Source organism: Salmo trutta, chromosome 29, assembly GCF_901001165.1.
Source record: "Salmo trutta chromosome 29, fSalTru1.1, whole genome shotgun sequence".
In the NCBI taxonomy this organism is placed as follows: domain Eukaryota; kingdom Metazoa; phylum Chordata; class Actinopteri; order Salmoniformes; family Salmonidae; genus Salmo; species Salmo trutta.
In genome coordinates, this window is record NC_042985.1 from 19068900 (window position 1) to 19093416 (window position 24517).

Below are 24517 nucleotides of genomic sequence, written 5' to 3' on the forward strand. Positions count from 1 at the left end.
TATTTTTGTAAATGCTTTATTAACTCAGAAATCTGTCCTAGTTCCTAAGGTTTGTCAGACTTTCATCATCATCTATAAGATATGTTCTCCTCCTGTATAGTCTCTGGGAGTCTTTCTCTACTGGGTGGCCACAACCATCCTCTCACTGCTGAAATATGGACCATGACAATTCTCCATTCCTACAGAGGAAGCATGCTGTAACATGCGCCCAGAGTGTAGAGACCAGACTAGGTAAGGGCTATCGCTGTCATTACTGCAAGTGCCATAGCCTTGACAACCGCAATCAATTCATTGGTACACAGGATAATAATTTGTCACCCTTTAAGCCAACACAAACTGCCCCAACTCAGTCATTTGCAGAAAGACCAAATACAATGAAAAGGGTCAGGGTGAAAAGACCAGGGAAAGTATTTAAAAAAATGTTAGTACTGTAGAGTTCAGGTTCAGAGTAATAATAGCTTGATCCTAACCAAAACCATTGGATTCTACTTGGGGGGCTCACTGTGGAAGTTGTGTGTGTGTGTGTGTGTGTGTGTGTGTATACTGAAAGTCTCACTACGTAAAATGGCCTGTTTCTTGCTCTATCAAGTAAATAAAATATACTGTGAAGGTCCATGGCCTTGTTCTCCTTGGCTTGCAGAGTTGCCTAATTTGAGTGGATGAATTAAGGTCGTGCTTGGTTGAGCATGCATCCTAAGCTCCATCGTTTTCTTACTGGCTTTCATTGTATAATATATACACTATGTGACATATGTGTCTCATCATGGCCTTCGTGTCCAAAGGTGCCGGCATTCATAATGGCTTTATTCAATGGTGGGACCATGTTGATGCTGGCTGTGAATTTGCCTTTAACCCCTATGTTTCCAAACCATGGTCACGGGTGACCGCACCCAATTATAACAACTTAATGAACTACTGTTCTGGTTGACCCATTCAAACTATACAAGGAAACACGTTCGAAAGGAGAGCTGTTCTACCCTGTCATCGGACAAAAATGTGAATCCCCTGCCATCAGACGTACAGCACAGTCAGCACTGTAACTAACAATAAACAATGTGCTAAGCTCATTCCAGGACCAGGGAAAAGTAATACTCTGTCCTATGAAGTGGAACTAAGTGAAATCCATGTGTCCAGATAATACATTATGAGGAGGTGGTGTCTCAATGGGATGGCTTTACGAGCAGAAACAATAGAACACACTTAAAAGCTAACTCCTCATCAGCAGCACCTCAGACTCTCAATCCATCGTTTGCTTGAGAAGTAAAACAGTTTTCTATGGGATACTTCTGGTCCATTCACCCATACACAAACACATTGCTATCTTAACTGGTATCAAATATCTCTATTTGCTGTATGATAACTGTACACGACAGTACAGATACATATTTTGATATACATGAGTGAACTAATAGCAGAGGCTACTATCAGAGCCAATAGAGCTTGTTTGTTTACAGTATACACAGTACTTAATCCTGTGAAATACATCCTGCATGACATGTAAATAATACAACACAGGGTTACTGCCAGTTTCTGTCGTCACTTACTCTATATGGAGAAGTATCAAGGCTTATAAACAAGCTACTACAGTGGAGACAGATAATACACTCTGATTTGAGGATAAATTGGATGAATAAAAAGTTCATCGTCTGTCATGATAGTCTACTGTTTTGATAACACCCCACACACTGTATGAGTTTCACTTTCATTGGTTGTGCATGCCACCATAATGCATTCTGTTAATACATTTCCCTAATGTCTGAATAAGTTCACGAATTATGCATGAAGAGTAACCTTGCCTAAGACCTTGAGACTCATGTTAGCAGTCAGGGCTCATGTTCAGTGGGCTTATGCAGTCTAGATTCCCACAGACAACCTGGGTTCTATATGCATGTGACAATCATTCTCGAGGCGTCCAATATATATTCACTAAAACATTTTTTGTTTCACTCTTACCTGAGGGCTTTTTCCTTTGCTAGTATCAAATATTTGAGTGGATTAAGGTGAAGATTCCTCATTGACAGCAACACCTACATGGCAATATACAGTATTCATTAACATGACAGATCCTATGCAGCTCTTTGATACTACAAACACGCTGGCTGTGTTTTGCTTGTCAACAGCAGAGCTCTACTTGGCCTGCCTCCATTACAGTGTCAAAGGAGGAACCTTGGGCTGGGCATGATATAAGAGTGTGGGGAAAATTCAGCTGGGAATACATTGCTTTGGAAGGAAACTCTACATATGGTTTGATTTGATACCAGCATCTCTCAAAAATGTTCTCAAGAACTGAGTCTGCAGAAGTTCTATTTTATGACCTTGTTTTGCTCACATCAAGGATTGTTGGTTCTCATGCACCAGTCCAACAGATATCAGAAGGACGTTTTCCAATGATGGATTCCAGTACCACATCTTTCTGTCAGTGTAAAAATAAGCTTCTAAATAAAGAGTATAGACCAATAATGGTGGTTATTATTCACCGAGTGGTATATAAATGTCCGGCATGTTGGAGTTGATGTTGAGTTGACCCTTCAGAGCCCTGGGCCTGGGAAGTGCTGCCCAGCCAGCGGTTCTCCTTTGCTTTCCTACAAAGGGTCTTATTACTCTCCCTCTCCTCTGATCTACTGTACCTCCCCACCAAGCACAGCATGCTGTCACTTGTCATCAGGTTCCCTCAGGTTCTCCCTAAAGTATGTTTGTGTGAATCTGACTCAGTTTTGTCTCCATAAACTGACAACTGTTTCAATACAATGTAATTGCATGTTGTGTCAAAGTATAACTTGCTGAAATGTGTAAAAGGTTATTGTATCATTTTGATTACTGTCATTATCACTCCAAATCATATGAAGTATTGTGAAGAAATGAATGCACTGTTTATCTGTCAACAAAAGAAACACAGCACTGATGTTTCGAACTATCATCATTTAAAAATCTAAGTTAGCTCTAAGTGAGGCAGATATCGGCACTCATTCCACAGGTCAATGTTGTAAAGTGTCAGAAAAACACTAATGAGAGATGACTAGATGGTGTCTGACAGCTCTGGATATTAAAATAATTGTATTTCAAAGATTGTAACAGTCTCTATTCCCTAAAGGGCCACTATCATGATGGAATGATTCCAGCAGGATATATATAAGGACATCGATGACGTGGTCCCCACAGTGATTGTACGTACATACCCCAACCAGAAGCCATGGATTACAGGCAACATCCGCACTGAGCTAAATGGTAGAGCTGCTGCTTTCAAGGAACGGGACTCTAACCCGTAAGCTTATAAGAAATCCCGCTTTGCCCTCCGATGAACCATCAAACAGGCAAAGCGTCAATACAGGACTAAGATCGAATCGTACTACACCGGCTCCGACTCTTGTCAGATGTGGCAAGGCTTGCAAACTTTTACAGACTACAAAGGGAAGCACAGCCGAGAGCTACCCAGTGACACAATCCTACCAGATGAGCTAAATGACTTCTATGCTCACTTTGAGGCAAGTAACACTGAAACATGCATAAGAGCATCAGCTGTTCCGGATGACGGTGTGATCACGCTCTCCGCAGCCGATGTGAGTAAGACCTTTAAACAGGTCAACATTCACAAGGCCGCAGGGCCAGACGAATTACCAGGACGTGTACTCTGAGCATGTGCTGACCAACTGGAAGGTCTGTAATACCATCATGTTTCAAGCAGACCACCATAGTCCCAGTGCCCAAAAACACTAAGGTAACCTGCCTAAATGACTACCAACCCATAGCACTCACGTCTGTAGCCATGAAGTGCTTTGAAAGGCTAGTCACGGCTCACATCAACACCATTATCCCAGAAACCCTAGACCCATTGCAATTTGCATACCGCCCCAACACATCCACAGATGATGCAATCTCTATTGCACTCCACACTGCCCTTTTACACCTGGACAAAAGGAACACCTATGTGAGAATTCTATTCATTGACTACAGCTCAGCGTTCAACACCATTGTGCGCTCAAAGCTCATCACTAAGCTAAGGACCCTGAGACTAAACACCTCCCTCTGCAACTGGATTCTGGACTTCCTGATTGCCCCCCCCCCCCCCCGGTGGTAAGGGTAGGTGGTAAGGGTAGGTAACAATACATCCGCCACGCTGATCCTCAACACAAGGGCCTGTACTCCCTGTTCATGACTGCGCGGCCAGCACGACTCCAACACCATCATTAAGTTTGCCAATGACACAACAGTGGTAGGCCTGATCACCGACAACAATGAGACAGCCTATAGGGAGGAGGTCAGAGACCTGACTGTGTGGTGCAAGATCAACAACCTCTCCCTCAACGTGATCAAAACAAAGAAGATGATTGTGGACTACAGGAAAAGGAGGACCGAGCACTGGGGCCAAGCTTCCTGCCATCCAGGACCTCTATACCAGGCGGTGTCAGAAGAAGGGCCTAAAATTGTCTGAGACTTTTTTTATTTATTTTTTAAATATGCATGAAAACAAATGTATGAAATGTATTCACTACTGTAAGTCGCTCTGGATAAGAGCGTCTGCTAAATGACTAAAATGTAAAATGTAAAATGTAGTCATAGACTGTTTTCTCTGCTACCGCACGGCAAGCGGTATCTGAGCGCCAAGTCTAGGTCCAGACTACGTGCGTTACGCTGCTGCTACTCTCCATTATTATCTATGCATAGTCACTTTAATAACTCTACCTACATGTACAGTTGAAGTCGGAAGTTTACATACACCTTAGCCAAATACATTTAAACTCAGTTTTTCGCAATTCCTGACATTTAATCCTAGTAAAGATTCCCTGTTTTATGTCAGTTAGGAAAACCACTTTATTTTAAGAATGTGAAATGTCAGAATAATAGTAGAGAGAATGATTTATTTCAGATTTGATTTCTTTCATCATTCCCAGTGGGTCATAAGTTTACATACACGCAATTAGTATTTGGTAGCATTGACTTTAAATTGTTTAACTTGGTCAAATGTTTCAGGTAGCCTTCCACAAGCTTCCCACAATAAGTTGGGTGAATTTTGGCCCATTCCTCCTGACAGAGCTGGTGTAACTGAGTCAGGTTTGTAGGCCTCCTTGCTCGCATATGCTTTTTCAGTTCTGCCCACATATTTTCTATGGGATTGAGGTCAGGGCTTTGTGATGGCCACTCCAATACCTTGACTTTGTTGTCCTTAAGCCATTTTGCCACAACTTTGGAAGTATGCTTGGGGTCATTGTCCATTTGGAAGACCCATTTGCGACCAAGCTTTAACTTCTTGACTGATGTCTTGAGACCTTCCTTCAATATATCCACATAATTTTCCTGCCTCATGATGGCATCTATTTTGTGAAGTGCACCAGTCCCTCCTGCAGCAAAGCACCCCCACAACATGATGCTGCCACCCCCGTGCTTCATGGTTGGGATGGTGTTCTTCAGCTTGCAAGCGTCCCCCTTTTTCCTCCAAACATAACAATGGTCATTATGGCCAAACAGTTCTATTTTTGTTTCATCAGACCAGAGGACATTTCTCCAAAAAGTACCATCTTTGTCCCCATGTGCAGTTGCAAACTGTAGTCTGGCTTTTTTATGGCTGTTTTGGAACAGTGGCTTCTTCCTTTCTGAGCGGCCTTTCAGGTTATGTTGATATAGGACTCATTTTACTGTGGATTTCCTAACCGACTTGCCAAAACTATAATTTGTTAACAAGAAATTTGTGGAGTGGTTGAAAAACAACTTTTAATGACTCCAACCTAAGTGTATGTAAACTTCCGACTTCAACTGCACATTATAACTCAATTACCTCGACTAACCGGTGCCTCCGCACATTGACTCTGTACCGGTACACCCTGTATATAGCCATATACAATAGTTACACAATAATTACACAGACAATAGAGCTATTCAGATACACTCTACACGTGTGGTATCGTTTTCCCCTAAATGCGCATGAGAAACGTTCTTATTTTTGCAGAACAATGTTTGACTATAATGCATATAAAACCATTACTCTGTCTGAGAGCAGTAGGACCCTACACTGTCTGAGAGCAGTAGGACCCTACACTGTCTGAGAGCAGTAGGACAATACATTGTCTGAGAGCAGTAGGACAATACATTGTCTGAGAGCAGTAGGACAATACACTGTCTGAGAGCAGTAGGACCCTACACTGTCTGAGAGCAGTAGGACCCTACACTGTCTGAGAGCAGTAGGACCCTACACTGTCTGAGAGCAGTAGGACATTACACTGTCTGAGAGCAGTAGGACCCTACACTGTCTGAGAGCAGTAGGACCCTACACTGTCTGAGAGCAGTAGGACAATACATTGTCTGAGAGCAGTAGGACAATACATTGTCTGAGAGCAGTAGGACAATACACTGTCTGAGAGCAGTAGGACCCTACACTGTCTGAGAGCAGTAGGACCCTACACTGTCTGAGAGCAGTAGGACCCTACACTGTCTGAGAGCAGTAGCACATTACACTGTCTGAGAGCAGTAGGACACCACACTGTCTGAGAGCAGTAGGACCCTACACTGTCTGAGAGCAGTAGGACCCTACACTGTCTGAGAGCAGTAGGACAATACACTGTCTGAGAGCAGTAGGACCCTACACTGTCTGAGAGCATTACGACACCACACTGTCTGAGAGCAGTAGGACAATACACTGTCTGAGAGCAGTAGGACCCTACACTGTCTGAGAGCAGTAGGACCCTACACTGTCTGAGAGCAGTAGGACAATACACTGTCTGAGAGCAGTAGGACAATACACTGTCTGAGAGCAGTAGGACAATACACTGTCTGAGAGCAGTAGGACAATACACTGTCTTAGAGCAGTAGGACACCACACTGTCTGAGAGCAGTAGGAAAATACACTGTCTGAGAGCAGTAGGACACCACACTGTCTGAGAGCAGTAGGACAATACACTGTCTGAGAGCAGTAGGATACTACACTGTCTGAGAGCAGTAGGACAATACATTGTCTGAGAGCAGTAGGACAATACACTGAAAGCAGTAGGACCCTACACTGAAAGCAGTAGGACAATACAGTGTCTGAGAGCAGTAGGACAATACATTGTCTGAGAGCAGTAGGACAATACACTGTCTGAGAGCAGTAGGACCCTACACTGTCTGAGAGCAGTAGGACCCTACACTGTCTGAGAGCAGTAGGACCCTACACTGTCTGAGAGCAGTAGGACATTACACTGTCTGAGAGCAGTAGGACCCTACACTGTCTGAGAGCAGTAGGACCCTACACTGTCTGAGAGCAGTAGGACAATACATTGTCTGAGAGCAGTAGGACAATACATTGTCTGAGAGCAGTAGGACAATACACTGTCTGAGAGCAGTAGGACCCTACACTGTCTGAGAGCAGTAGGACCCTACACTGTCTGAGAGCAGTAGGACCCTACACTGTCTGAGAGCAGTAGCACATTACACTGTCTGAGAGCAGTAGGACACCACACTGTCTGAGAGCAGTAGGACCCTACACTGTCTGAGAGCAGTAGGACCCTACACTGTCTGAGAGCAGTAGGACAATACACTGTCTGAGAGCAGTAGGACCCTACACTGTCTGAGAGCATTACGACACCACACTGTCTGAGAGCAGTAGGACAATACACTGTCTGAGAGCAGTAGGACCCTACACTGTCTGAGAGCAGTAGGACCCTACACTGTCTGAGAGCAGTAGGACAATACACTGTCTGAGAGCAGTAGGACAATACACTGTCTGAGAGCAGTAGGACAATACACTGTCTGAGAGCAGTAGGACAATACACTGTCTTAGAGCAGTAGGACACCACACTGTCTGAGAGCAGTAGGAAAATACACTGTCTGAGAGCAGTAGGACACCACACTGTCTGAGAGCAGTAGGACAATACACTGTCTGAGAGCAGTAGGATACTACACTGTCTGAGAGCAGTAGGACAATACATTGTCTGAGAGCAGTAGGACAATACACTGAAAGCAGTAGGACCCTACACTGAAAGCAGTAGGACAATACAGTGTCTGAGAGCAGTAGGACATTAAACTGTCTGAGAGCAGTAGTACATTACACAGAGCAGTAGTACATTACACAGAGCAGTAGGACCCTACACCTTCTGAGAGCAGTAGGACTCTCTACTGTCTGAGAGCAGTAGGACCCTACACTGTCTAAGAGCAGTAGGACAATATACTGTTTGAGAGCAGTAGGACCCTACACTGTCTGAGAGCAGTAGGACATTACACTGTCTGAGAGCAGTAGGACCCTACACTGTCTGAGAGCAGTAGGACCCTACACTGTCTGAGAGCAGTAGGACCCTACACTGTCTGAGCAGTAGGACCCTACACTGTCTGAGAGCAGTAGGACACCACACTGTCTGAGAGCAGTAGGACAATACACTGTCTGAGAGCAGTAGGACCCTACACTGTCTGAGAGCAGTAGGACCCTACACTGTCTGAGAGCAGTAGGACACCACACTGTCTGAGAGCAGTAGGACACCACACTGTCTGAGAGCAGTAGGACATTACACTGTCTGAGAGCAGTAGGACATTACACTGTCTGAGAGCAGTAGTACTTACACTTGAACCACAGTTGCCTCTCCCCAAGATGCTTCTGTTTATTCAGTTGCACAACGAACATTCCATTCAGAAAACCATTCCGGTACCTTCAATTATGAACTCTCCCACTCCGGCAGAGCTCCAGTTTCCCTTTTCACCAATCCTGTTTAGTGCCACAGGTGTCTGGAGTTGACTTTGGAAACCCTTGACTGTAAACCATTGACAGCACAGGCAGCGTGGAGAGCTCAGCCTCTCTACAGAGTAGTTGTAGTGAGTGAGGGGACCAGGAACAGCTGGTAGTAAACCAGTCGGCTCTATCGAAGCCAGCAAGAACCTTCCTTTCTGAGTTTAACAGGAGAGAGAGGAACCTCTCCATTGCCCCTGGATGTCCCAGTGCAGGGTAGAGCATGCACAGGAGGGACACTGAGGTACTGTGGAACAGCATTAGCACATGGCTCAGTCTAATGTATTAGGAGGTGGCTGGATATAGTGCTGTTCTTCAAAACAATTCAGTTAATAGTCAGAGATCAGAGGAGCCAGAGGTGGTATAATATAGTATAACATACTTAGGGTTTAACGGTCAGAAAATATAAATATAACAAAACAAAAAACAACTTTCGATGATATGTTTATGTGCAAAATCGTTTGATTCAGTCAAAATATTAGCTCTGAGTAATTTGATGATTGATGGATGGAGAATACATTCCCTGCAGCATGGTTTCTTGATCAACAGAGACACTACATGAGCAATAAACATGGAACAGTTAAGTGTTAAGGAATATTTTATTACTAAGTACAATACAGAGAATTTGTGGTCCGAAAAGAAAACGTGTATTTTGTGCCCTTGTCATCACACCAGGCAGAAAGAGAGAGTAACATTAAGAAGAGGATTATCATGACACAATCATTCTAGGCTCAATGAGACACACTCATTGTAATCTTCAGCTGGAGATCATGAACAGGGTCTTTATGAAGGCTTTAAAGTGCAAAGAGTGTTCCTCTTTAGGGATGACAATGCACGCTCACAATGACTTTCTCAAGTATATAGCTCTATAGCTCCGTGCATCCTGGAATCAAGTTGAATAGGAAGAACAGAGTACAGAACAAACATCAATATTGTCTTTTCCATGATAATGAGCATTCAAGCTTGAGGCCCGGCTGGTGAGAACCGCCCCAAAATTGCCTTTAAAAGAAAAATCCACATCCATCTTCGATCTGAATACGTTTTTCCAGTTATGAAAAAAATAAAACCCCCAAATTCCCCAAAACTTGACTGACTGACACCACGTGATGATGAAGACGAGTTAACGTGGTGAGACAGAGCAGCATGAGTGTCCAATATGCTGTAGTAGAAGAAGTGGTCCAGTATGCTGTACCTGTTTCCAGTAGGTGTCCAGTATCCTGTTTCCAGTATGTATGTGTCCAGTATGCTCTACTTGTTTCTAGTATGTTTCCAGTATGCTGTACATGTTTCCAGTATGTGTCCAGTATGCTGTACTTGTTTCTAGTATGTGTCCAGTATGCTGTACCTGTTTCCAGTATGTGTCCAGTATGCTGTACCTGTTTCCAGTATGTGTCCAGTATGCTGTACCTGTTTCTAGTATGTGTCCAGTATGCTGTACCTGTTTCCAGTATGTGTCCAGTATGCTGTACCTGTTTCTAGTATGTGTCCATTTTGCTGTACCTGTTTCTAGTATGTGTCCAGTATGCTGTACCTGTTTCTAGTATGTGTCCAGTATGCTGTACCTGTTTCCAGTATGTGTCCAGTATGCTGTACCTGTTTCTAGTATGTGTCCAGTATGCTGTACCTGTTTCCAGTATGTGTCCAGTATGCTCTACCTGTTTCTAGTATGTGTCCAGTATGCTGTACCTGTTTCTAGTATGCTGTACCTGTTTCCAGTATGTGTCCAGTTTGCTGTACTGTAGGTCTTATGGAGTTTTACCAGGTCTCTACCCCTCACCCTCTCACTTTCCCTGTGTGGAGAGCCTGCTGAGGCAGGCCTGACGGAAGGCCGGTCGGTCCCTCATCTCCAGCACACAGTCTCTCACCATCTCCATGAACATGGAGGGCCACAGCTTGTGGAGGGACTCCCTCTTCATGTTGGTGTCAGATGCCCTCTGGACCTGATCCTGTATGTACTGCTCCATCATGGCTCCGCGCTCCAATGACAACTCCATAGCACCCTCCTGAGGAGATCCAGGGAACAGAGGACTGTTAGCTTTGACACTGGGGAGAGGAAGTCTCCATTGATCATCCTATTGGATAGTAATCATGTTACATTGTAAATCAGTGATCCTCAATCCTTCTCCTGGAGAGCCACTGTCTTTAATACTTTTATTGGTTAAATCAGGTGTTTCACTGCTCAAGGAGCAGGATTGAGGATCACAGCTGTAAATGTATGAAACATGCCCTCAATAAAGCTGCTACAGTATGAAGCATCAGGTATACAGTGACAGGTAGTGATGTCTACAGTAGCAGAGTGAGCGCAGCCAGTCTATCCTGGTCCCAGATCTCTTTGTGATGGAAGAGATCTGGGACCACCAGGCTAGACTGGCTGCTTCCACTTTGCTACTGCAGTCATCACCACTGGGACCAGGCTACAGACAGAGTGATAGTCTGAGAGTGCTGACCTCTGGGCTCTCCGCTCCCACACTGCAGCAGTCTCTACTGGGGTAGTTGAACAGGGCTCTGCTCAGGCCCTCTCCCAGCAGCTTGCCGTTGTCACGCAGCTCCTCTGGGCTCAAGCCTGCACGGCGCCCACGTCCATCCAACAGAAACTGCAGCTGACGCTTCCTAGAGAGAGAGAAAGGCAGGGAAGGAGGGAGCAAAAGAGAGAGGAGGGGAGAGGGAGAGAGAGAAACAGAGAGAGAGAAACAGAAACCGAAACAGAGAGAGAGAGAAAGAGAGAGAGAAAGAGAGAGAAACAGAGAGAGAAATAGAGAGAGATATTGAGACAAGGCAGAAATAGTTTGGGGGTGCTGTGTTTTTTTTGTTTCAGAAAAACTAAATGACCCTCACTAAAGACGTCCATACCAGTCCGCTAATACAAGACTAGCAAAGGCCCAGTGCACTACATTTTTTACACTAAATGTATTTGAGTGTTTACCAGCATTTGTAACTTGAGTCTGATGATTATCTGTACAAAACAGTTAATCTGATAATACTTGTGGAATATAAAAATAAGTGCTTGATATGTTTTCCAGTTTCTTGAAATACTTTGCAAATGTATACGTTCATATTTTTTTATACTAGTCCCCCGTGGGAATCAAACCCACAACCCTAGCATTGCAAGCACCATGCTCTACCAACTGAGCCACATCATCTCGTCACAAACCACTTGATTTGTCAATGTACCTAATTACTGTATTGTGCATTGTTTTTCTTCATGGTGATGGAAAGTCTACAGGTACAAACCTAGATGACCAGCGTATGTACTATACAGTAATGTACATTTATATTAAGTGGTTTGTAATGATAGTAAATTAATACTGCACAAAAAGTGGTTGTTTCCCATGTTATTTGATCAAGAAAAATCTTTAATTTGATGTGGATGTTTTGTGTCTTTACATCTTTACCCATAACTTTTCACCATTTAATGTAAATGTTGAGGACAGGGTTTTGTTCTTTCTGGATTCCATTAGAATGACAATCACAGAGGAAGGGACAGGACAACAACTCTTACAATTCCAACTATTGAATCCTGCAAGATACTGTTCTTAATTATACAATTATACTACCTTATTTGCCAAAGCGGAAATGCTGAAAAAATGTTTTTGCCCCAGCTACAGACGTCTATATCGGTCCGCTAATACTAGTATTGTGTACTTTTGTGATAATTTTTTTTCAAATAATAATCTGATTTTTCAGGGGGTGCTGCAGCACCCTCTGCACCCCTTCTTCCAGCGGCTATGCAAGGGGGACAGGTGAGTTAGACATGTCTGGGGCATCAGGGCATCCAATAACCCTGCCAAGGACAGTGCCATCGTCAAAGAAGGGAATAACAAAGTATCACAATACACGTTTCGACAAATATTAATGTCATTCACTCAATGCTCCGCATTAACACATCTGTCAAGACTGGTATCAGATACTATTACAGTAGTGACGACATGAATTCCATGGAAGCCAAGCAATTACTTTACGAACAATGAATTGGGAATGATAAAGTACTTCTACATAAATGTAGTTAATCTGTACAACTTTTTAAATCAGTTCTTTGTCAGTTGTATAGTTTTCAGCAGCAGGATTGGTACAGATGTAACCAGGATGAGAACATTAATAAAGGATGTTAGCTACATCAAACGTCCCTGTCCATCATTATTCATCTCATGAAATTCAGCACTGCACCAACATGTTCCAAACGCTGGTGCCAGAACTCTGGAATAGTCATTGAGACGGAGGCTGCAGGCTAAAATACCTACTGGGATAAGTGTGTGTGCTTGTGTGTGGGAGACAGAGAGCCTGAACACTGTATGCATAGGTGGGCAGAGGATCAACTGGGTGGTGTGTATCTATCAGACAGCCCCCATTCACCATAGCTGAGCATGTACTCTACTGTACAATGAGACTGTACAGTAGAGTGGAGGTTGAAAGCAAACACCCCAGTATAACAGCCCACACCATCAACTTAATTCACTGAGAAGAAGGATGAACCACTCTTACATTGGGTTCAGGACTCTTTTCTGGCCTCCAGTCATTAGTATGTATCACATTGTATGTGATACAATGTATGTCAAAACTATCACATGATGGTTCACACAACAGGACAAGCTGTCCCCCCCCCCATCATCTTCAGGCCTTTTGGCCTTCTCCCATGTTCAACGACTTTTGATTATGACTTGGTCCTCAACCGCAAGAAACCAAAAGCATTATAGCCATCATAGCCTTTGCTCTAGTTACCTTCACAGCAATATCTGCCCTACCCATGACCATATGTGTTCCCTCATGGATTGTCCAAACCTAAATTTGACTGTATAATGCATAGCTCAGGGTTATACATGTCTCTACTGGATCTGAAACCATTTACTGATGACTAGAGTGAACTCTCATCTTAATTATTACAGGACTACACTCTCCATCTCTGAGGAGAGGTTTTCCTGGAAGGACCAAACTACAGGGAGTAGTGTGAGAGCACTGTGCAGAGGCTGAGAGGGGAAAGTTTAGACATTGTTTTATATGGAAGGTTAAACCTTAATCAAATACAGACACATTACAGGACGTAAAAGGTTAGGGCTGTTGCAGAGTAGGGCAGTGGGCTCAGTTGGGGGAAAAGGGATGAATTCCATAAGGCAGCTCAAGGTAAAGTATTGTTTGATACTCAGACATTTCTTCCATGCTCCGCTCTAGAAGGCCCGGGGGTGTTGTGGGTAATCGTACAGAGTGAACCTGACGGGACAGATTAGGGAAGTGAACTAACTGCCATGCTCGTCCATTTCTCACTGCGAACGATAAAAACGGCAGCTGCTAGGGACAGACGAGCCCTGGCCTGTCATCTCAAGGCCTCACACAGACAGAGATATACAGTACATTAACAGTACATTACAAATACCTGTGGCACACACACATGCATAAATAAATACACATTCAAAGACATTCCAAAGCCACAGCCCTTGTAAAACAATATATTAGTCAGATACACATTACACACAAAATGCTCTGGCACTCATTCAACTTTTCAGAACATATTTTGCAGTGTACCAAGTGTATTGTGATTCATAAAGAGGAATTCATACAAGCCAAAAGGGAAGTAGGGAGATGAATGATATGAATAACCTTAGGCTACATGTTTGATCTCCATGGAGTGGCCATCACATCAATTGTGTTTTCATTTGCCCTGTACCTGTCTATAAAAACTTTCTTTATAATATCAAGTTAATGTTCAACTAGTATTTCTGGAGAGGTCAAAGTTCAAGTTATCAACCATACTATACATATTAAATATTTATTTGACAAAACTATGCATTATCACGCAATGTCAGCAGGTTAAAGCGAATACCGTTTCACTGTTGTTTTGAAAAGAATGATCAGCTCCCGGCTATTGGTAGAGCGTGGTCCTTTGTAGTACCCATACGTAAAAATGTATGCACGCATGACTAAGTCATTTTGGATAAAAGCGTTGGCTAAATGGCATATATTATTGTGTTTTCTATATCGGGCGTCAGTGAGTATGAGTTATTAAAGAGGAACTGGAAGCCAGCAGAATGGCAGTTGGCCTTTTGTTTGCCAATGAACTTTTAACAGTATTCTCCAGACAGACAGGGCTCTGCTCGGGGCACTGAGAGAGACACCACTACAGCATGGCATATTTTGCTTTGCTTGGCTGTGTTTCAGTGACCAGGAGTGATATAGTTGAAGAGCTGTTGGCTGGGGAGAGGAATGGGAACGTGAGCAAGGTGCCAGGTACCCACCCTACCCCTGCGCTTCCAACCAACTCCCTATGGCTCCTCGATGCCAGGCTTTGTCTATGCTTCACACACAGACTCATTAACATACGCACACACACAAACACACACATTACACAAACTGATAAACACACTCAGACAGGTTCTCTAGGGTACAGTGAACACTTGCAATTAGAGTGTAGCTAATGTTTTTGTTTGGTAACCTGAGTGAGCGCTGTGTATTAGTCAGTGCCAGGTACCAGGTGTACCAGGTACTAGACTGTGGCCATGTCCGAATACTCATACTTACATACTACATACTTAAACTGCACACTATGTACTTATCGTTGGATACTATTTAGCACATACTGTTTAGTAAAAAGTACGCGGTAGCGGCTCCTGACTGGCTGAGTAGGTGGGGCGGGGCCGAGTACAGGTGGATTTTTCCAAATTCAACAGACATGCATTGCACTAACTGGCCTGGTAATTTCCAATTTTATTAATTTCTCTAAACTCTGAATATAATATGAATGGAGTTATAGGCCTACTCAGGCTGTTTACAGGCAGACTATCACATTTGACCTATGCTGTAGTCCATATAGCCCATCTATCCTATTTAAAAAGGACTGAAGACAGAAACAGATCAGTTAAATTAACATATTTAATAGTGAAACTAAAGTGCTGTAACATATATAAGTTCAATTAAAAAGCCTAGTACAAACACCAAAACTTTTCAAATGTTCAAATCAAAAGACTAATGCACAGAAAACATGGACAGTCGGGTGCATCGCAAATTCCGAACCGCAGGACAGCAACATAATAAACTAAACCACTGATCACTGGGAACAATCCATAAATTAAATAGGTAGCCACGCCTACAAAACTGAAACAATTCAAGTGTCTAAATCAAAAGGCCTGACTAACATGACATCAATACCGCAGCCACATCCTGAGTCCCTGGTGCCGACATATTAACAAATCAAAAGATGGTTTAGTATTTAGTTTAAAAGCTCTGACGAAGGCCAAGAGAACAGTAAACACTTTTCAATGAGAAAACAGAAAGCCCCATAAAAAAATATAATAAATTCTTCTGTTTTCAAAGATGTATCCGACAATGCTATACTAATTTTAAGGAGAACAAAAACGACATCCTACATTTGAACACCACTGCAGGAGCTTTGCTATTCAGCATCTTCCCAATTAAGTAGCCACGTTTTGTTGTTTGGCTACTTGAACAGAACTAGGGCCTATCACCCCCAGCCCACCTCTTCCAATGCATTATGGAAAAGTGTTCATGTAATTCTACTAGATGAAGAACCAGAAGGAATACAGTCGAAGTCGGAAGTTTACATACACCTTAGCCAAATACATTTAACTCAGTTTTTCACAATTCCTGACATTTAATCCTAGTAAAAACTCCCTTCTTAGGTCAGTTAGGATCACCACTTTATTTTAAGAATGTGAAATGTCAGATTAATAGTAGACAAAATGATTTATTTCAGCTTTTATTTCTTTCATCACATTCCCAGTGGGTCAGAAGTTTACATACACGCTATTAGTACTTGGTAGCATTGCCTTTAAATTGTTTAACTTGGGTCAAACGTTTGGGGTAGCCTTCCACAAGCTTCCCACAATAAGTTGGGTGAATTTTGACCCATTCCTCCTGACAGAGCTGGTGTAACTGAGTCAGGTTTGTAGGCCTCCTTGCTCAGTTCTGCCCATAAATGTTCTATGGGATTGAGGTCAGGGCTTTGAGATGGCCACTCCAATACCTTGACTTTGTTGTCCTTAAGCCATTTTGCCACAACTTTGGAAGTATGCTTGGGGTCATTGTCCATTTGGAAGACCCATTTTCAACCAAGCTTTAACTTCCTGACTGTTGTCTTGAGATGTTGATTCAATATATCCACATAATTTTCCTGCCTCATGATGTCATCTATTTTGTGAAGTGCACCAGTCCTTCCTACAGCAAAGCACCTCCACAACATGATGCTGCCACCCCCGTGCTTCACGGTTGGGATGGTGTTCTTGCAAGCCTCCCCCTCTTTCCTCCAAACATAACGATGGTCATTATGGCCAAACAGTTCTATTTTTGTTTCATCAGACCAGAGGACATTTCTCCAAAAAGTACCATCTTTGTCCCCATGTGCAGTTGCAAACCGTAGTCTGGCTTTGTTGTGGCGGTTTTGGAGCAGTGGCTTCTTCCTTGCTGAGCGGCCTTTCAGGTTATGTCGATATAGGACTCGTTTTACTGTGGATATAGATACTTTTGTAACTGTTTCCTCCAGCATCTTCACAAAGTCCTTTGCTGTTGTTCTGGGATTGATTTACACTTTTCGCACCAAAGTACGTTCATCTCTAGGAGACAGAATGTGTCTCCTTCCTGAGCGGTATGACGGCTGCGTGGTCCCATGGTGTTTATACTTGCGTACTATTGTTTGTACAGATGAACGTGGTACCTTCAGGCGTTTGGAAATTGCTCCCAAGGATGAACCAGACTTGTGGAGGTCTACAATTGGTTTGTGAGGTCTTGGCTGATTTCTTTTGATTTTCCCATGATGTCAAGCAAAGAGGCACTGAGTGTGAAGGTAGGCCTTGAAATACATCCACAGGTTCAAATCCAATTGAATCAAATGATGTCAATTAGCCTGTCAGAAGCTTCTAAAGTCATGACATCATTTTCTGGAATTTTTCAACTTAGTGTATGTAAACTTCTGACCCATTGGAATTGTGATACAGTGAGTTATAAGTGAAATAATCTGTCTGTAAACAATTGTTGGAAAAATTACTTGTGTTATGCACAAAGTAGATGTCCTAACCGACTTACCAAAACGATGTTTTTTTTAACAAGAAATTGAGTGGTTGAAAAACAAGTTTTAATGACTCCAACCTAAGTGTATGTAAACTTCCCACTTCAACTGTATAACATCCTGGCATTTAAATCATACTCGATTTTTAAAATATTCACACTCTATTTTCGTATACTGAAACTGCGACATGACGATTGCGTTGTTTCCTGCTATTCGTTGATTTCGGTAGGATTTCCCCATATCTAATTGATTAGCTGTTGTTAAAGCCGCAAAGAGCATGACATCCGGGCATTTAAAGTATACTCGATTTTCAAAATAACGCATGCTTTTTTTATAGGAATGACAGCCTACTATTTAGGATGCAAGTGTGGGTATTCGGATGGCCTGTGTGTGTCAGTCAGTGCCAGTTACCATGTGCTGTGGGTAGGGAGCTCACCTGGACTCCTCCAGCAGTACTAGCAGGCGGCAGCGTGGTGTCTCGGTGGCAGCGATATGACCCAGCGTCCCAAACAGACGCTCTGCAGAGATCATGTCATTCATGGTCACCTGATGCACACACACACACAATATAAATGCATACACATACACACAAGGGAAAAGGGCATCAGATAACACATTGTTCAGAACATTACAGCACAAATATACTGAATGACAAAACATGTTAGATTTTTTCTGGGTGTTTAGGTGGACCTGACCTCCAGGTTGTTGATCTTGTGCAGGTTGAAGTGGTGCAGGCGGTAGATGAGGAAGGATCTCCACAGGGACAGGCTGACTACAGGGTTCCCCTCTGGGTGGATGGTCAGCTGGTCCAGACGTCTCACCTGGGCCAGAGCAGCCAGCTGGGGAAGACGGCTGACGTTGGTCTCCAGGAAAATCAGGTGCTGTATGGAGGAGACCATAATAAGTCAGGAAACCAGTCAATGAGTGGCCATATCAGTATCCTATTGGCCAATGAGAACCCTCAGTTTAGAACTCCAACAGAGAGCATGTGTTACCATGGTGAGAATATGACTCCTATCATAGTAGCCAATGAGAATAATCTTTATTGAACAGTATGTAATCTGTAGCAAATGTGTTCTCACAGATAGGTTGGGAAACTTGACCCTTATGCGTGGCAGTGTTGGCACGATCGCATCAAAGTGGATGTAGCGGAAGGCTATGACAGTGACAGCCCCTGCAGTCTGGACCCCCCAGCCTCTCTCCAGGGCCTCCAGGGCCCCGAGGCCAAACAGGCGCAGGGTTTCCCCATCCAGCTCCGCCAGGTGGCTGTCTGACAGGGAGAGGCTCTGCAGGTTGGCACTCCCTGCCTCCAGGAGCCTGGAACACATAGAGAAATAGACAGTCAGCACACACACCTGAGGATGGGGACCTGATTTGTTAAGGAGGATGCCCAGCCCCCCTTAGTAATTTGAAACATGATGGTGGCTCCCCAGGTACATTAAGTAATACCCACCTGGCCAACCCTCCACCCACCTGGCACAGTCACAAGTTTCCAGGATCATTAAGACAAAGCTATCTTAGTTTACCTGTGTCTGAAGAAGTGGGCCAATCAGTGGATGGGAGAGAAACAGCAGTGAGCAGGGTAATCAGAATTAAGTGAATGTAACATTTGTCTTCAATGCTGCCTAATTTCTCTCCATTCTCTGTGACAACAGTTGAAGTGCCCTTCCCTGATAAGGAGTCGTGAGAGTAGAGAATCAGGATGAGTCTCAGGGAGACATGATCTCTCTGTCCCTGTTGGAGCCTCACTAGCTGCCCTGGGTCTCTCTGCCTTCTCTCCCTGCCTCCCAGTCTGCTGACACTCAGGGGACCTGCTGCATACCAGAGGATCATTTGGCTCCACGGACCAGCAGTCCACACCAGCCATTAGAGTTCACCCACCAACAACCTAATTAGTATATTCATATTTCACACCCGTAGAATGTAACGCCGCTGAACATGGAAAAATAAAACACAAGGGAGGACTAATCCTGACACTATTGGAGCTGTAATCCTATAGGCCAAGTCTTGTTGGGCTGATTGTTACAGAGTCAGGGGAGTGAAACAAGGCTTCTTTAAAAGGCCATCATTGTTGTCACACTCCAAACCTGATCCCCTGAGGGTCACTTCTCTCTCTCTAGAGGACTGAGGACTGACTCCTACCCTCCTCTCATATCTCTGTCTGCTGGCCCCTTTTAGTGCATCTAAGACCTGGCAAGATGCTGTCCATGTAAGCAGAGACAAAGAACAGAGAGGAATCAAGGAGAGTGGTCTGACAACCTATAAGAGAGGCTTTGTACTGTGAGCTAGAACAGGAAGAAGAGATGATACAAAGATGGTCAGACAGGTGTGCTGACCCAGAAAGAGAGGGCTGAAGAGAACAGGGATGGTTCTGGTACAATTGAAGGTGTATTGGAACAGAGGTGAGATTCAAAATCTGATTGACTTGTGATTATCATGTAATAACCATGGCAGGACATTCCAAAGACCACTATCAAGGCTGTGGCTGCAGAGGGGTACAAGGGAGCAGTTTGTTAACAAGCTGCAGGGTTACAGGTCTAGAGTTGACTCCAGCCCTAGGAGAAAGAAAGGTGAATGTGAGCCAGAGAGATTCAGGACACCAGGGTTAAAGGTCACATAGCTACAGTGTTAAGCCGTGTTAAGGCCACCATGACTACAGTCTCTCTATAGGACCTCTTGTGTGTGTGTGTGTATGTATGTATGTGTGTGTGTGTGTGTGTGTGTGTGTGTGTGTGTGTGTCTGTGTGTGTGTGTGTCTGTGTGTGTCTGTGTGTGTGTCTGTGTGTGCACATGTATGCGTGGCTATGCATGCATGCGTGTGTGTGTGTGTGTGTCTGCGTGCGTGCGTGCGTCAGTGAACTGCCCATGGCTGCCTCAGAGTTCGGTCATTAACGCCTGCTGTAATACTCCATTTCCCCTCAGAGTTTTAATAACCTGGGAGAAAACCCAAACTTAACAAAACAACCCAGGAATTACATTAGCTAATAAACACAACCTCTGGATAATCCTAACATTCAGTACGAGCCACTTCCAAGAATCCAGCAGTGACTGACAGAGTAGCGTCCGACTCAATTATGGATAATTTTTTTTCTAGCAGGCCGTGTTGCTACCTACATACGACCCACCACGCAGTGGGTGTAAAACCCAATCTTAATCAAACAGGAAGCGCAGCGTCTGACACCGAGGGGCAGGCGAGGAATGATGACTATTGGCCACATGGAAGGAAGCATCTCATCCAGAGAGCTACTAGCTGGACGGACACACACACACACACACACACACACACACACACACACACACACACACAGGGAGACCCAGGCCCCACGGAGCAGAGCGGAGGTCTGGGCCAGTCAGTGAAAGACGGTGCTAATCTTCAGGACACGCCACACCTCTCAGAGGTGGCTTTGCCAAAGGTACTAAATCAAAAACAGTTGAACAGACAGACAGAGACAGAGAAAGTGAGAGAGACCAAGAGAGAGAGAGAGAGAGAGAGAGAGAGAGAGAGAGAGAGAGAGAGAGAGAGAGAGAGAGAGAGAGAGAGAGAGAGAGAGAGAGAGAGAGAGAGAGAGAGAGAGAGAGAGAGAGAGAGAGAGAAAGGAGACACTGGGTAACATGTAGATAGAGTAAAGAAGAGTGATGGTAACTTTTCATCCCTTTCTGGGGAAGTCTGGAAGCATGCCATCAGCCCACTCTGCACTGTGTCATGTATTGTTCCTGGTAATCACTCTTGATAGACTGCCAGGTGCCTCCAAATCCCCTCCTGAAACTCTCTGTGCCCTCATAGCCTCTTAGAGGAAGAGGAGACACAAAGATGATCAAACTGAGGAAAGTCTAACTGTGGAAAACATTTCCTGATGTGTTCAGCAGCTCTGAACTAAAATTATCTGGATCTAATCCAGCAGGAGCTTCAAAACGATGTCTGTCATTCTGAGCAGCTATAACCCATCAATTTGACATGTATTAGATGAGCCTACATGTGTCTCCAATTGTCTAGCTACAGTATGATAGCACCACATAAGAAACATGATTATTTAGCTTGTCATGATGTGAGAAGAACCTTTCAACATTTTCTAAACTGAAAGAAAAATAAAATTGTTCAAGCAATTTCTCTATTAGCATGGTAGCAGATCTGTACAGTGTCTGCAATAAAGCAATATAGACACAGATCTGGAACCAGGCTATTTCTGTATATCTCCCCTGGCATGATGTAGACACAGATCTGGAACCAGGCTATTTCTGTATATCTCTCCTGGCTTGATATAGACACAGATCTGGAACCAGGCTAATTCAGTGTATCTTTGGCATGATAGGTAGCCTAGTGGTTAGAGCGTTGGACTTGTAACTGAAAGGTTGCAAGATCGAATCATTGAGCTGACAAAGTAAAAATCTGTCGTTCTGCCCCTGAACAAGACAGTTAACCCACTTTCCTAAGCTGTCATTGAAAATAAGAATTTGTTCTTAACTTACTTGCCTAGTTAAATATAGGTCAAATAAAAATGATGTAGACACAGATCTGGAACCAGACTATTTCTGTGTATATTTGGCATGATGTAGACACAGATCTGGAACCAGACTATTTCTGTGTATATTTGGCATGATGTAGACACAGATCTGGAACCAGACTATTTCTGTGTATATTTGGCATGATGTAGACACAGATCTGGAACCAGGCTATTTCTGTGTATATTTGGCATGATGTAGACACAGATCTGGAACCAGGCTATTTCTGTGTATATTTGGCATGATGTAGATGTAACATTTATTGAATGAAGTGTTATGGTTTATTGAAGTGTTTCTGAGTGGTGGTGGCATCAGATTCTCTCGCTCATTCCCACACTTCCTTCTCTCATCATAAGTAGAACTTGAAGATTGATGTGCTTGCCCCTCCACCTGCTTGGAGACTCAGCATGCCTCTGTATTAATGAATATATACATAGCATGTGGGCACTGATGTCTCCCCTCCATCTCTCTGGCCAGCCCCAATATTGGATTTCTGGGTAATAACTCTTCCCTCCTGTCATATCTCAAGGGAACCGAGAACGAATAAATCTTCCTCTAGTCTGCTCACAAAGGAATATAAAACAGAGGCTACTATCCAGCAGTCGGACGGGCACACATACACACGCAAGCTTGTTCCTGCACGTGCACACACACACACACACACACACACACGCAAGCTTGTTCCTGCACGCGCACACACACACAAAATTCGCTAAGCACTCACAGAGACGACCATTCTCCTATTCCATCTCTCATCCTAACACACTAAAAGGGGTTCGCTCCTTCCTCCATTCTAAATACACTATCAACATTTGCTCCTGTCTTAATTCTTCTCCAGCTCGGGTCGGGCTGCTAATGCCAAACAGAGATGACATCACACGTTTCCCTTTACCTGCTGAGGGGCAGGGGCCAATTTCAGTCAACCCATATCATCTACCACTCCAGCTTGATGTGGAAAGGGGAGCTTGAAAAGGCCATTGACTATACTGATAAACACTTACAGCATTAATACACCAATTCTAGCCAACTAGGTATAATTGCACAAGGTTAGCCAAGGTTCATGCCTCTGTGTGACAAGTGTTCTGAAGTTATGAGGTGCATGGCTTTCACTGGGCACATTCCTTTAAGCTAGTTTCTCAAGGGAAGTGAAATCAAACAATTCAGCTAACCTGCAGATTGCTCCATCATATCTATTCATGTTTATGTGGTTGTTAATTATTCAGCAGGACTTTAGCTGGCCCTCTCTCACATGCTCTTTCAAAGACGATGATCCATGTGTCTTCATACGGCAGCAGCAGTAACGTGTGAACTGTCCCACGCTGACTGTTTTGTGATGAATGTGAACATTGCCGGTCACACCCAGGGAACAACAAATAGCATATCCAGAGCTAATGGATCTAATCATGTGAACGCCAGCGGTTATTTTTTCTCAGAAGCGATGTGGGGACAGAGCAGAGGGCAGCCTCCAGGCCCTCCATTTCTCAAAGAGGAAAACCCTCCACACCAGGGGGTCCCCCTGCTCCCTCTGCCCCCCTCCTTGGTCCCAGAGCAGAACCAGATGTGGAGGACAGAGAGAGACAGGCCCAGCTCTGCAGCTCTGCCCAGCGTGTGGGAATGAAGAACCCTGTCTGTCTTTGAGGATTAAGGAGGAATATACCGGACCAGGACAGACTATCAATCCAGAGATAAAGCAAATCATTCATGCATTGATTGTTAACTTCATGGAGCTTTCACAAATTCACACCTCCACAGAGGCTGGTAATCCCTTACCATGAGATGATAGAGGGTCATACCTGTAGAACATCACATCTATAAATCACTGCTCAGTCCATCTATCATCTCCTCTTTTATACTTTCAGGAATAGGAATAATCCCATGGGCATATTTACTGTAAAATATCTACTGTAAGACACCCAAATGAGTGAATGCCAAGCATCACAAACATACATCAACTACATGAAACAGACAGAGAGCTGACAAACTGCACTTAGACAAAGGACAGTACGGTTTTTACAGCGGTTATAGATGTAAAATGCCATAAAATGGTTATTCTCTTTTATCCTATTGGACAATTGTGCACAACAATAAAAACCGGTTAAGGTTACACATAAGTAGACCACATCACACAGTATGGTGAATCACTTGAGCCCTAGCCTTGGCCCCTTTCGCAACACAAACTGCTATAAGTGAGCCTATAAGGGAATTAGGGCCATGAAGGATTGCGCTTCCGGGACATTTTCATATCCTGGAGCAAGAAAGCAACATGTAATAATAGTGGTTGACACAGCCAGTGTCCATCTCAGCCTGACCCCTTATAACTCACAGGC

General features: G+C 43.8%; 1 protein-coding gene across 1 annotated transcript in view; it reads right to left on the minus strand.

Moving 5' to 3' along the window:
* Positions 1-9263: 9263 nt before the first annotated feature.
* The window catches only part of LOC115167054 (leucine-rich repeat-containing protein 49-like), a 56955-nt gene continuing 41701 nt past the window's right edge, over positions 9264-24517 (minus strand). The window contains 5 exon segments of the mRNA XM_029721095.1: positions 9264-10686; positions 11131-11293; positions 18127-18236; positions 18386-18571; positions 18773-19007. Of these exon segments, the coding sequence (XP_029576955.1) occupies positions 10465-10686; positions 11131-11293; positions 18127-18236; positions 18386-18571; positions 18773-19007 (916 nt within the window). The 3' untranslated portion in view covers positions 9264-10464.